General features: G+C 39.3%; 1 protein-coding gene across 1 annotated transcript; it reads right to left on the reverse strand.

The window, feature by feature from the left end:
- Positions 1-10,712: 10,712 nt before the first annotated feature.
- LOC133801235 (pentatricopeptide repeat-containing protein At1g06143) lies at positions 10,713-13,521 on the reverse strand. Its single transcript, XM_062239407.1, has 2 exons — positions 11,472-13,521; positions 10,713-11,110 (listed from the first exon to the last, which is right to left on the reverse strand). The coding sequence occupies exon 1, from the start codon at positions 13,384-13,386 to the stop codon at positions 11,659-11,661; it is 1,728 nt and encodes a 575-aa protein (XP_062095391.1). The 5' UTR covers positions 13,387-13,521; the 3' UTR covers positions 10,713-11,110; positions 11,472-11,658.
- Between the last annotated feature and the right edge of the window lie 252 nt (positions 13,522-13,773).

The raw sequence follows: 13,773 nt of genomic DNA on the forward strand, positions 1-13,773 counted from the left end.
CAATTAAATGCACAATTTCTGTTTTAAACTCACTTAGTAACGGCTCTAAGGTAGTAGGGCGTTACAACTTGTCCAAAGTTAAGCATTAGGCCCCGTTGTGACTTTCCCGCTATCTAGCTCCCTAGGATCACCTGAAGTCGCCCGCTGCAGATTTACCCACATAATAATGTGGTTCTCAAAAACATAACATTTAACCACATCTATAATCATATAATCGTACAAGCATGCTTATCATGTAATCATGCATTAAATCAATAAATTCACACATAAACCAATTATGCCCTCCCGGCACACTAATCAAGGCCCTTAAGCCATATTAGTGATTTTAGGTCGTTACAAATAATCTACTCATATCGACATACAATCATAAATAAATGGTCATTGGACCATTCTGGGGCCACTACCCTAAACAGTTGACCTTAGAGTCAACCCCAGGGCCCTATCCCTTAGCTATGTGACCATAGAGTCACATGGAGCCCTCGTCCTTAGCTCTGGGTAACTAGCCATAGAGCTAGCAAAACACTTTTGTTTTCCATTGACCATTGGGTCGGCCTACGTAATAGTACGTTGCTGGTTTAGGCCTAAGCCTTTCGACTAGTGCACAGCGCACTATTGTCGTCCGTGACTAATAAGTCAAGCATTGATTTAGGTATTCAAATATCAATATAGAAACAGATATGGATAGGCATACCTCAACAAGAAAAACACGCATTCATATTAATCACATAACATCATCAAGTAACCGTAATCATAGTAATAATCATGCTAATTTAGCGGGGCCAAGCCCTAGCCACGCAAACCATGCGAATAGTCATGAAACACTTGAGCAGGTATATAATATTCAAGTATGTGTAATCAATAAACAGACCCCTAACATCAAAACCCAAGCTTAATACCACTTGAAACATCACCACATATCCAATTACACAATCAAGATATCAAGCTTATGAACTATCTCAAAAACAGAGTAAAACCTTGAAGTTTAAGCTAAAAATCCTTACCTCAAACCCAGAATTGAACCCCTCAATTGCTGCAATATAGAATCCTCAGTCTCAAATCTCAAGAACCTTAAGCTTCAATCTCCTAGTTTGCTCAAATCCCAATCCGTGAGAGAGATGCTCGAGATTTAGAGAGAGATAAAAAGAATGGACTCTGCTTTGCCTAAGTCTAATTCCACAACCTTCCTTAACTTTAAACATATCTAATGGTCAAAATGACCAAATTGCCCCTAGGGCCTTCTAAATCCTTTAAAGCCACCAAGGGCAAAACTATCATTTCCCACCTACCCCATTAATCATAATTAACGTCCTCCAATTCCCATTACTCCCAATATCCTCAAATATTTATTAAATCATATCCCATTACCCGTTCATTCCCGGTGATGTACTAATTACCAATTTACCCCCAGGCTCACTCCGAGTCTGAAAATTAACCCCGTTATGACCAAACCGCTAACTTTCATTCTAGGATCATCTCATGCTGAATAGCTCGAACATATCCATATAATAATGTGGTCTCACCCATAAATCACAAACATGCACATAAATATACAACTATGCTTTCAATGGCCAAAATTTCGAAAATGCTCTACTAATAAGAAGTGGGCCCACGTGCATGCCATTATCATCATATAATAATGTAACTCACATATTCATGCATATAATCACATAATTGCATATTGAATCAATTATGGCATTCCTGGCCCCCTAATCCAAGCACTAGGCCACATTAGGGAAGTTGGGGCATTACACCATCGGTCTGAGGATGATAATTTGTACTGAACTTCAGCTGTGTACCCATCGCTCTCTGTAAACTTCCCCAAAACTTGGAAGTAAAGATAGGGTCCCTATCAGACACAATAGACCTCGAAGTCCCATGAAGGCAAACTATCTCTCTCATATAGAGGTCTACATACTAGTCAACCGTATAATTCATCCTCACTAGAAGAAAATGAGTTAATTTCATATATCGATCAATGATGACCCAAATAGACTCATGCAGGCCCACTGTCCTGGGCAACCCTACCACGAAATCCATTGTGATGTCCTCCCATTTCCACTCTGGGATATCCAGAGGCTGTAACAGCCTTGCTGGTCTCTGATGTTCAGTCTTGACCTGCTGACAGGTCAGGCACCTTGCCACATACTCTGTCACGTCCCTCTTCATCCCAGGCCACCAGTATAAAGCTTTCTGATTCTAGTAAATCTTCGTGGTGCCCAGATGTAGAAAATAAGGGGTAGTATGAGATTCATCCAGAATCTCCCATATGATCCTGGTGTCCATCGGAATGCAGATCCGCTCCTTGTATCTCAACAAGCCCATGCTTGACACTGTATAGTCCTTAGCTACTCCAACTAGGATGTTCCCTCTAATCTGCCCCAACTATGGATCATCTAACTACTTCTCCTTAATCTTCTCCAAAAGAGTAGACTGTAGGGTGATGTTGGCTAACTAACCCACTACCAACTCAATTCCTGCTCTAGCCATATCATCAGTCAACTCCCTTGATATCTGCCTGGCACTATATAATTGTCCCGGAACCTTCTGGTTTAAGGAATCTGCTACCACGTTGGCCTTCCCAAGTTGACAAAGGATCTCACAATCATAATCCTTAACCAGCTCTAACCAACGTCTTTATCTCATGTTCAGGTCCTTATGGGTGAAGAAGTATTTTAAATTCTTGTGGTCAGTGTATATGTCACACTTCTCACCATACAAGTAGTGCTGCCACACCTTCAGTGCAAAAACCACTGCTGCAAGTTCTAAATCATGTTTGGGTATCTCTGCTCATACTCTTTCAACTGACATGATGAGTAGGCAATCACCTTCCCTATCTCCATAATAACACAACCCAGACCCTTCCTTGAGGTGTCACAATAAACTACAAACTTGTCCCGATCTGTAGGAAGGCTCAAAACCAGAGCGGTGATCAAACTCTTCTTGACTTTCTGGAAGTTGTCTTCACATTTGTCTGACCATATGAACTTCTGATTCTTGCATGTTAACTCTGTCAATGATGACGCAATCTTGGAAAACCCCTCCACAAAGAATTTGTAATACCCTACCAATCCCAAGAAACTCTTGATCTCTAAAGCGTTCTTCGATTTTGGCCAATCTCTGACCACCTCAATCTTTGCTGGATCCACCTTAATTCCATCCAACTGACTATGTGACCTAAGAAAATCACCTGTGGCAACCAGAACTCGCATTTCTTGAATTTTGTATACAGCCTGTGTTCTCTCAACCTCTGTAGTACTAATCTGAGGTGTTGCTCGTGTTCTATCTCTATTTGAGAGTATATCAATGCATCGTCAATAAAGACGATCACAAATCGATCCAGGTAATTTTTGAACACACTGTTCATCAGATCCATAAATGTTGTCGGGGCATTAGTTAATCCAAATGATATCACCAAAAACTCACAATGCTCGTACCTAGTGCGAAAAGCTTTCTTCGGTATATCCTCCTCTCTGATCCTCAGCTGGTGATAACCAGATCGAAGATCTATCTTAGTTAATATCATTCTACCTTGCAACTGGTCAAACAAATCATCAATCCTTGGTAGTGGATATATGTTCTTGATAGTCAACTTGTTCAGTTCTCTATAATCGATACACATCCTCAGAGAACCGTCCTTTTCTTCCAAAGAGAATTGGTGCGCCCCATGGCGAGAAACTGGGCCTAAAAAAACCCATGTCTAGTAACTCTTGTAGTTGAACATTTAGTTCCTTCAGCTCAACTGGATCCATCCTATAAGGTGCCCTAGATACTGTCTCTGTCCCTAGTGCCAATTCAATAACAAACTCAATCTCTCTGTGTGGAGGTAACCTTGGCAGATCCTCTGGAAACATGTCCAGAAACTCACAGACTAATTAGGTCTGTTCTGGGCCCACTGGCATGACCTGAGTGGTATCCACCACGTTAGCTAAGAATCATATGCATCCTCCCTGCAATAGGTCTCTAGCTCTAAGTACAGATATCATAGGTATATGGGGTCCATGCACAGTGCCAACGAACACAAATGGGTCCTCACCCTCAGGCTCAAAGGTTACCATCTTCTTCTTGCAATCTATCGTTGCCCCATACTTCTCTAACCAATCCATACCAAAAATTATATCAAAATCATTCATTACCAATTCTACCAAGTCAACTGATAATTCCCTGTCATCCACTGTAACTGGTAGTGATTAACCCATCTCCTGGAAACCTCTAACTCCCCAGTAGGCAGCATAGTAGCAAACCCCACAAGATCGGAGTCACATGGTCTACACAATCCATTTATATTTCTACTAGCAACAAAAGAGTGTGTAGCACCTGAATAAATCAAAACAGTATAGAAGGTTCCAACACTAGAAAGCTGACCTGTAACCACTGAGGGACTAGCCTCGGCCTCTGCTTGGGTCAGGGTGAACACCCAAGCTAGCGTCAGACTGTCCACTTTCTTGGGCTCTTCCTTTCTGGCTTTCGGGTAGTCATTCTTCAAATGCCCCCACACTGTCGCAAAAAAAATTGGCCTTCACCCGAAACTCCCCAATATGGTGCCTCCTGCATCGAGTACACTCTGGGAATGCTCTCCAGGTCACGTTGCCACCCTGGCGGCCCATCTGTATGCCCTGTGGCCTCCTATCTGGCCCTGGAGCTGAAACTATGTCTCGAGTCTTCCTCTTTTGGTCACTGGGGCCTCCCCCCTACCAAAACCTGTAAATGGAGGTCCCAGCCTCCTAGAATCCCTTTAGGCTGCATTATCATGCCAGATCTTGTTCTATGCGCTCTCAGTTGTAAGCACCTTCTCCACAGCCTGTGCATAGGTAGTCAATCCTGGCACAATGGTAATACGAACATCCCGGTCTATCATAGGTTGTATCCCCTGAAGAAACCTCTCTCTTATGGTCCCATCAGTGAGCACCAGATCCCCGACAAACTTTGCCAGTCTGTCAAACTTCAGCGCATAATTAGTCACTGTCATGTTACCCTGAAGTAACTTGCTGAACTCCTCAGCTTTCACATCTTTAACTGCGTCGTTGTAGTATTTCTCGTTAAACAAGGTTTCGAACTCTTTTCATTCCATGGTATTTCCTGCTTTGGTCTGGGATACCACCTCCCACCATATTTAGGCATCCTCCCGAAACATGTAAGTGGCGCAGGCCACTCTCTCATTACCACCTACCCTCATAAAATATGGGATGGTGGTTATCATGGTCATCCACTGCTCAGCCTTCAATGGATCTGAGTTGCCCTAAAAAATTGGAGGGTATTGTTTCCTGAACCTCTCATACATCGGTTCCCATCTATCTTCCCCTGCCTAGGCTGCACTACCGTTAGTACCTCTGGCTGCATCACTGTTGATATTATGGGTTGTGGGTTCCATGCTGGAACCTGTTGCTGTCTTAAGAGGAGAATCTCATCTTCCTGCCTCTCTAATTTGGCTTGCATACCAGCAAGCTCCTGTTGCCAATTTTCTGGAGCTGGCGGTGGGGCTTGGCCCTAGTCATTCCCTTCCCTGGCCTATAACTCTTGGCCAGCCAACCTTTCTGACCTTCGAGGATTCATATTGTTATTCAATCCACTCTGCAATGATCAAATTGATTGTTAGGTAAGTAATAACCATACCTCTTGTCGCCTAACATTCCAAGATCAAACAGACAAACAGATGCAATGCTAATAAGCATGTCAACACATAATATACTCATTCATGGTGCTAATAAGCATTTCTTGATATCCATCAGCAAATAAAAATGCACATAAACATATCCAAACATTTAGGCAAGTATAACATGGCTAATAAGCATGTTCTTGAAATCCCTGCCAGTGTTAACAGTGCTAATAAGCATTTCCTGGCCTATATACAAATAATAACACTAATAAGCGGTTCCCTTGCATTCATAAGCAGTAACAATGCTTATAAGCACGTTCTTTATCATTCATGTAACAATCAAGGGCCTGGCCCTATCAGATTATCTCATGCTTCCTAAACAGGCACGCAAATAAGGCATTTATATCATATTTAAATAGTTAAATGCGTAACCACATAATAGTTACCGAACCCTGAGTCGAGCTTATCTTTAATGTCAAGTGTACATGCCCGACTAGTCTTAAGGAACCCTTAAACATTGGCAGCTCTAATGCCAAGTTGTAACGTCCTCCTAATCCAGGACCGTTACACTATGTACTTTAAATTGTGTCAGACTTGCTAATCAAGTCATTTGGTTATAAACATGTAACTAAGGATAATGTCAAGGGTTAGGGTTAAAAATTTTGGTCAAAGGAATTGTTGAATTTTATTTAAAAATTTTCATACATACATGGGATCCCAAAATATTACAACTAAACTTTTTAAAAAGGTGTATAAACATCAAATTACAACCGGCCGACCTAAGCGGCAAAATCAGGGCTACTACCCTAGTTCCTCTGAGATATCCTGAGCCGTGGTGGACGAGCAGCCGCATATGTACACGCCACCACCGAAGCTCTCTAACTCATGGCTTGTCAAGCTTTCCTTTTCCCTTACCTGCATCACAAAGCACCTGTGAGCCAAGGCTTAGCAAGAAAACTTATACATGTGCATAAACAGGGGTAATACTCTACTCATATCGACATACAATCATAAATAAACAGTCATTGGACTATTCTGGGGCCGCTGCCCTGAAAAAATGACCTTAGAGTCAACCCCAGGGCCCTATCCCCTAGCTATGTGACCATAGAGTCACCTGGGGCCCTCGCCCTTAGCTCTGGCTAACTAGCCACAGAGCTAGCCAAACACTTTTATTTTCCATCGACCATTGGGTCGGCGTACGTAATAGTACGTTGCTAGTTTAGGCCTAAGCCTTTTGACCAGCGCGCTATTGTCATCCTTGACTAATAAGTCAAGCCCTGATCTAGGTATTCGAATATCAATACAGAAACAGATATGGATAAGCATACCTCAACAAGATAAACACACATTCATATTAATCACATAACATCATCAAGTAACCATAATCATAGTAATAATCATGCTAATTTAGCGGGGCCAAGCCCTAGCCACGCAAACCATGCAAACAGTCATGAAACGCTTAAGCAAGTGTAGAATATTCAAGTATGTTTAATCAATAAATGGAATGATAACTTAATTATAATCATTCTCAGGGGCCCGAGCCCTATTCATAACTATTATTAGTAGTCGAGCCAAGCCCTATTCACATAAACACGTATTGGGTGTAGTTTTCTTACCTCAGGTCCGAGTATAGCGTAAAATAAGAACGACCCCCTAGCACGATCTCGGTTCTGAGCCCCTAGCGATAACCTAATCACAACCATAATATTGGATTCCATCAATAACAAGAAATTAAAGGCTTCTGGATCGAGTCCTCACCTCCGGGACCTTGAATTCTACTAAACCGGGTAGTAGAATTGATCTCAAGCCCTAAGGAAAAGATTCCTGTCTCTAAAAACTCACCATGGCCAAAATAGCCCAGGCGGGCTGCAACATGCCCTTAGGGGTCACGATGCTCCCCTCAATTCAGAGGCCCTCCTCCCCTGGAAATGGAACATGGGCTGCGATCTTCCCTTGAGGGTTGTGGCGTGCCTCCCAGACAGAAGCCCCCAAGGGCCTTGGGTTCGGTTGGGTCACAGCCCCCTCAAGAACAGAGCCGCGACTTGGCCCTGCGAACCCAAATTTCCTCCATTTTTCATCAGCCAAATTCAACCAAAATCATCTCAATTCCACCCTAAAACAATAATTCAATCATCATAATAGTTTTAATATCCTCCCACGAACAAAACCCAACTAGAACCTAGATGCAAAACTCATCAAAACTCCCAATTCAACTCTTGAGCTTTAAGGCTCAAGAACACCGCAAGAACAGCTATAAACTCTAACAAAAATTCAATTAAGAGTAGAGATGAAACATTACCTCAGCAGTGAACAGTGATCCCCTAGCTACAAGCTATCCCAAATTCTAATCCAGAGCCTTCAATTCCTTGGTTTCCAGCCACAATCTTCTTAATTCTTCAAAAACTTACTTAAGAAGCTGAGAGAGAATGAGAGAGAGGGAGAGTCGGTTGGGTGAGGGAGTGTTTTGAGTGTTTTTGTGTTTTCTTAAGGGTTAAGTTTACTTAAGCTAATCCTGAGGCTTGGGGTACCAAAAACGTCCACGAGGGCAAAATGATCAAAATCCCCAGTGTTCCATCCTAAACTCACTAACTCTAAATATATCCTCAATTATTCATTCCCATTACTCGATAACCCGAGTTAATGCTAAATACCTAAAATACCCCTTAACTCGCTCCGAGTCAGGTATTGGATCCCGCTGTGACTTTCCCACTAACTTACTCCCCTAGGATCGTCTCTTGCCGAGTTATCCAAATAAACCCACATAATAATGTGATCTCTCACATATATCACATATATAAAATTATCCCCATAACGGGCCAAATTACGAAAGTTACCCTTCTAATAAGAAACGGGCCCACCTGCATATTTAATACTTCTAAACATGCATAACTAGTTATATTATCATATAACTCACATAATCACAATCAAATATATCAAATAAACATATAATGTCATATATTGTCATCCTCGCCCCCTAATCAAGGCCCTAAGCCTTATTAGGTAATTTTGGGACGTTACATGGAACTACTTCCATATGAGTGTAGAACTTTCTCAACCAAACCGCCTCCTTTGCTACTTCACAAGTCGCTATGTACTCGGCTTCCATGGTTGAATCTGCTATGCTGGATTGTTTGATACTTCTTCAGACCACAGCTCCTCCACCAACAGTGAACACTAACCCAAACATTGATTTATGATTGTCTTTGTTTGATTAGAAATCAGAATTAGTGTATCCAGTAGGGTTCAACTCACCCCCTGAATATACAAGCATATAATCTCTTGTTCTCCTAAGATGCTTGAGAATGTGCTTTACTGCAATTCAGTGTTCCAAACCAGAATTTGATTGATAACGACTCACAATCCCTACTACATAGCATATGCCGGGTCTAGTACACAACATGGCATACATTAGACTCCCAACTACTGAAGCATAAGGATACTTTCTCATATCCTCTTGCTCCTGAGGTGTCTTAGGACACTGTTCCTTGGAGAGAGTAATTTCATGTCTGGTCGGTAACTCACCTTTCTTGGAATTCTCTATAAAGAATCTTTCAAGCACCTTATCGATATAATTAGTCGGAGAAAGTGTCAAGACTTGTTCTTCCTATCCATTAGGATTTGGATTCACGAAACATAGATTGCCTCGCCCAAATCAATTCATATATTATATCTCACATTCACGATGTGACCAAAAATAAATTAATTAATATTTGAGAAACTTAGAAATATACATGTATATTTCTTAATCTTTCACAAATTAAACAAAAATCACATAATCCTGATTAATAAAAAAATAGGCCAAATATACACAAAATTTAAATTAAAACCCTAAAATGGATTTATAAAATAGCTTAAATCATGTGTGAGTAATATAAACATAGATTTCACTAATAAGAATCAATAGGACCTATCCTAATAATCTAACATAAAGCAAGACTTCGATACCACTTGTTAGGACTAAACCTAAAACATGAATGAATCTTACACTTATGTCATATTTTCATGATTACATGAATAAGAAATGAAACAGGATACTTGAATTCATGATGTAAGATTAAAGAACGAATTATGGTTATCTAGTCTTCTACGAACTAATCTTACTCTCTCTATGGGATCTGACTCAATAAATGAGAATAGAAGATGAGAAGTGATGAAAGATTAGCCATGGAGACCAAACCTAATATTGTTCTTTATATGGTAACCTAAATAAAACCACATCAACCCTAATCGTGTTTACTTTTGGGTATTGCACATTACAAAGCGCATACCCTATAAGATGTTTAATTAAGCTCTTAAGTTAGACCACTTTCTTTAATCATTGGCACACTTGGTGCCTAATTGAGACTCTAAGAGCCTCAATATCTAGAGATCCGAGGTTGAAACTTCGGTCTCCCCCATTTCCTAACCCCCTTTTCCACTAGACCAACCTAGCGGCTTAAGTTAGATCACTTAATTATCTCAATTTAGAATATTAACTCAAATAAAATTATTTTAGTTTGTTGGCTGGTTATTTAAAATAACTCAACACAATGTACAAAAGACAACTTCTTACAAATTATCACAAAGATTACTGTTAGTTAATATATATATATAATAAATAATGAGTCATAAATACCAACTATTAATCTTTGTCAGCTTTCAAATATCAATTTGGAAGTAATTTCGATTTATAATTAGATAAAATGTATGCTTATATGTTAAAGTAGGATGTGCAAATTATTTATGATACTTTTCTCATCATTAATAAGCACAGGAAATAACTCTTGGTTCTGTCCATGTAGATAGTAGATACTAGTCTGCTTATCATGCATAGTAATGGTTATAGAACAAAACAACATATGGCACTGGTGCATAAGTTACAAGGTCTTTCGTAATGAAAAGTGGTCAAAATCCTTGCCATAATTCTCCCAAATTAGCACAAGGTGTGTCCAGGAAAAGTCTGAAAAACAAACTGTTTATTTACCCAAATATCAAGTTCAAGTTTTGTAAGAATGTCTAGCTTTCTATTTATAAAGAATTTGAGCAACAGAAAAAATATAGTAAATTATAAAGCATATATAGGAATAAAATGTAGTCCCCTTCAGAATCTGTTCCATGTAATTTATTCACAAGTGATGTAAAATTACATTATAAATGTAATTATATTAATTATGTGCTTATTTACATAACATATATAATTATTTTATTTATTTGTCTCATGTACAAAATTATTTAAATAGGACCATTTACAGAAAGAGACTACATCCAAAAGCCTTACATGGGAGTGAGAAACACAACATAAGAAAACACAAGGATTTAAACTTTGGATTACACTCACACAAACACATATGCGCCCAAACACTTGAGCTAAATTCAAAGCATGATTGATTTAGTAATATAAGACAAATCGGAAAAGGTTGGACAAATACAGAGTATAGAACGCCCGAACTGTTCATCATTGGTGACATTTGGGATGAAAAGTATTTGATATCTATGGAATATCACTGCCAATCTCACCAATGCTTGTGATTTTTCTCACTAAATGAAAAAATTCAGGATGCAGATATGTTACACTAATGTTAGAAAGTATTTAAGAGAAATTTTGATTTGCAATAAAATTAGAAACGAGTTAAAAGTTCACATCAATGTGACCAAACCAACAAACTTTAAAATCTTAAGCAGCAAAGAGGAATTTTAACTTAATAAGGAAAGAGAAAGAGAGGAGAATCAAGGCTCCTAAATTTTGTTTGTAATAATATAATTTAATTATAAAACAAATTTTTAATAAATAGCAAGTATTGACCATTTTTAGTTACAAATTAAATAAAACAATTCAACAGGCCAGGCCACTCCAATTGGGTTTAAAAGAACCAGGAAGAACTCAACCGAATAGAAATACCTTTCAGGCTCAGGTGCAGAATGGTTCTTCTACACTTGCTCTATCTGTCTGTAGCACTCTCTCCTCTTCTCTCTGTACTACAGCTATTTTTAAAGCTACAACCTATCAGATGATGTCATATTAGCTATACCCCATTTCATCATTCTCTCCAGCTTGAGTCATTTCTAAACATTAAGTTTGTCTTTCTTTAGGTAAAACTGAGGTCTGGAACATGGCCAGAAAGTTTAAGTTGTCCATCTAATTCAGCCAACAGCTTGTAGATTTCGGGACAAGCTGAGTGAGAATTATCAAATGCTGCAAACTGGTGAATTCTGCTTTTAATTTCAATCCAACTGGACCCAGGACATCTCTTTTCCACTCCAAGCCCTTTCATTGTTGTCCATATCTTTGAAACCTCTTTCCAGCGATTCTCTTCAGCATACATGTTGACTAAAAGGTTATAATAACCACTATTGTTTGGCTCCAATACCATTAATTCATTGACAGCAACCTGGCCAATAGTCATGTTCCTGTGAAGCTTACATCCACCTAACAAGGCCCCCCAGACAACATTGTTGGGTTTTAATTTCATACTTCTTATCAAATCTAGTGCTTCTTCAAGCAGTCCAGCTTTGCTAAGTAGATCAACCATGCACCCATAGTGTTCAACTTTTGGAGAGATAGAGTAATTTTCCATGCTTAAAAACCTCATATGGCCTTCGTCAACAAGCCCCGCATGAGTGCAAGCGTTTAGAAGACTGATAAAGGTAACTCCATTTGGTTTGATATTCTCCTCTTCCATCTTTCTAAACATTGTTAGAGTTTCTTTTGCGTACCCATGACTGGCAAGTCCTTCAATTATTGAGTTCCAACAGAACAGGTTTTTATCATGCAATTTGAAGAAAACCAGCAGAGACTTATCTAACGCCCCACACTTGGCATACATATCAATCAGTGCAGATCCTAAGTAAACATCAAGATCAAACCCATTTTGCATGACATAAAGATGTATCTCCTTTCCCAATTCAAGAGCTCCAAGATGAGCACAAGAGGAAATAATAGTTGCCATGGTCACTCCATCGGGTCTAAAACCATGTTTCATCATTTCTTTGAACACTCCGAGAGCTTCTCTATATTTCTTGTTCTGCATATAGCAAGTGATTAAGGTTGTCCATGAAATTATATCCCTTGAAGGCATCTGATTGAACAACAGTTCTGCAGACAACACGTCCCCAGATCTAGCATATCCATCAATCATGATATTCCAAGTGGTCATATTGCCTTCGGGTATTGTTTCAAACAGTTTCCCTGCAGAAATCATATCACCAGCCCTAGCGTGTGCTGAAATCATCGTAGTCCATGCATAAGAATCTCTTTCAAGCATTTCATCAAACACCCTTCTAGCTTCTTTGATTCTACATAAATTTGAATAAAAATCAATCATGGCAGTTTGAACGAACATATGTGAGTCAAACCCATTTTTCCAAATATGGCCATAGACAGCTTCCCCAAACCCCAGTACAAATAACAAAGTGCAAGATCTAATCAGTGAAGAAAATGTATAGCTAGTGGGAAAAACCTTAGCTCCCAACATATTAACGTAACACTGCAAAGCTCTATTAGGATATCCACAACGTACAAAGCTTTTGATCATAGCATTATAGACGAACACATTAGGAGTTTCCATATAGTCAAAGGCTAAAACAGCATAATCTATACGAGAAAAGGTGGAACATGCAGTTATAAATTGATTAGTCAAGAAAGCATCTTGGCTTGTTCCAGTCTTCATCATGGAAGCATAGACATGTTCTAGCTCTACGAACCTCGAGCAGTTCTTGATCTGATCAGCAAGGGACGCATGGCTTTGAGAGAAGGAATAGAATTGCTGAAGAGGTTTCAGAGTAAAAAGATGGCTCAAACTGTTTGTTCTTCTCATTTTTAAGACTCATTTTTTTCTAAAGAAAGTACACTTTTGTGTTGGATGAAGTGAAAATACAAGTGCTATTATCTTTGTCCAAAATGGATATGGATACATTAATTTCGGCCATGCATGATCCTAAAAGTTTAGATGGAAGGGAGGGAGCGATGTAAAATGCTAATGAGGGAGGGGATATTCATAATGGAAAACTTTGCCCTTATGCATTCTAATAGGGGTAATTGTTTTATATGAAAAAGTAAAAAATCCTTATATTTGTATGCCTTTTACTATTGTGTGGTAATAAAATACCCTACTATATAAATTTTCCTCTCTCTCTCTAATTCCCGTTTTCTCTCTATTCTCTCTCAAAATCCTCGACGGTAAAGTACCAAATCGTCATATTTT

Source organism: Humulus lupulus, chromosome 9, assembly GCF_963169125.1.
Source record: "Humulus lupulus chromosome 9, drHumLupu1.1, whole genome shotgun sequence".
In the NCBI taxonomy this organism is placed as follows: Eukaryota; Viridiplantae; Streptophyta; class Magnoliopsida; order Rosales; family Cannabaceae; genus Humulus; species Humulus lupulus.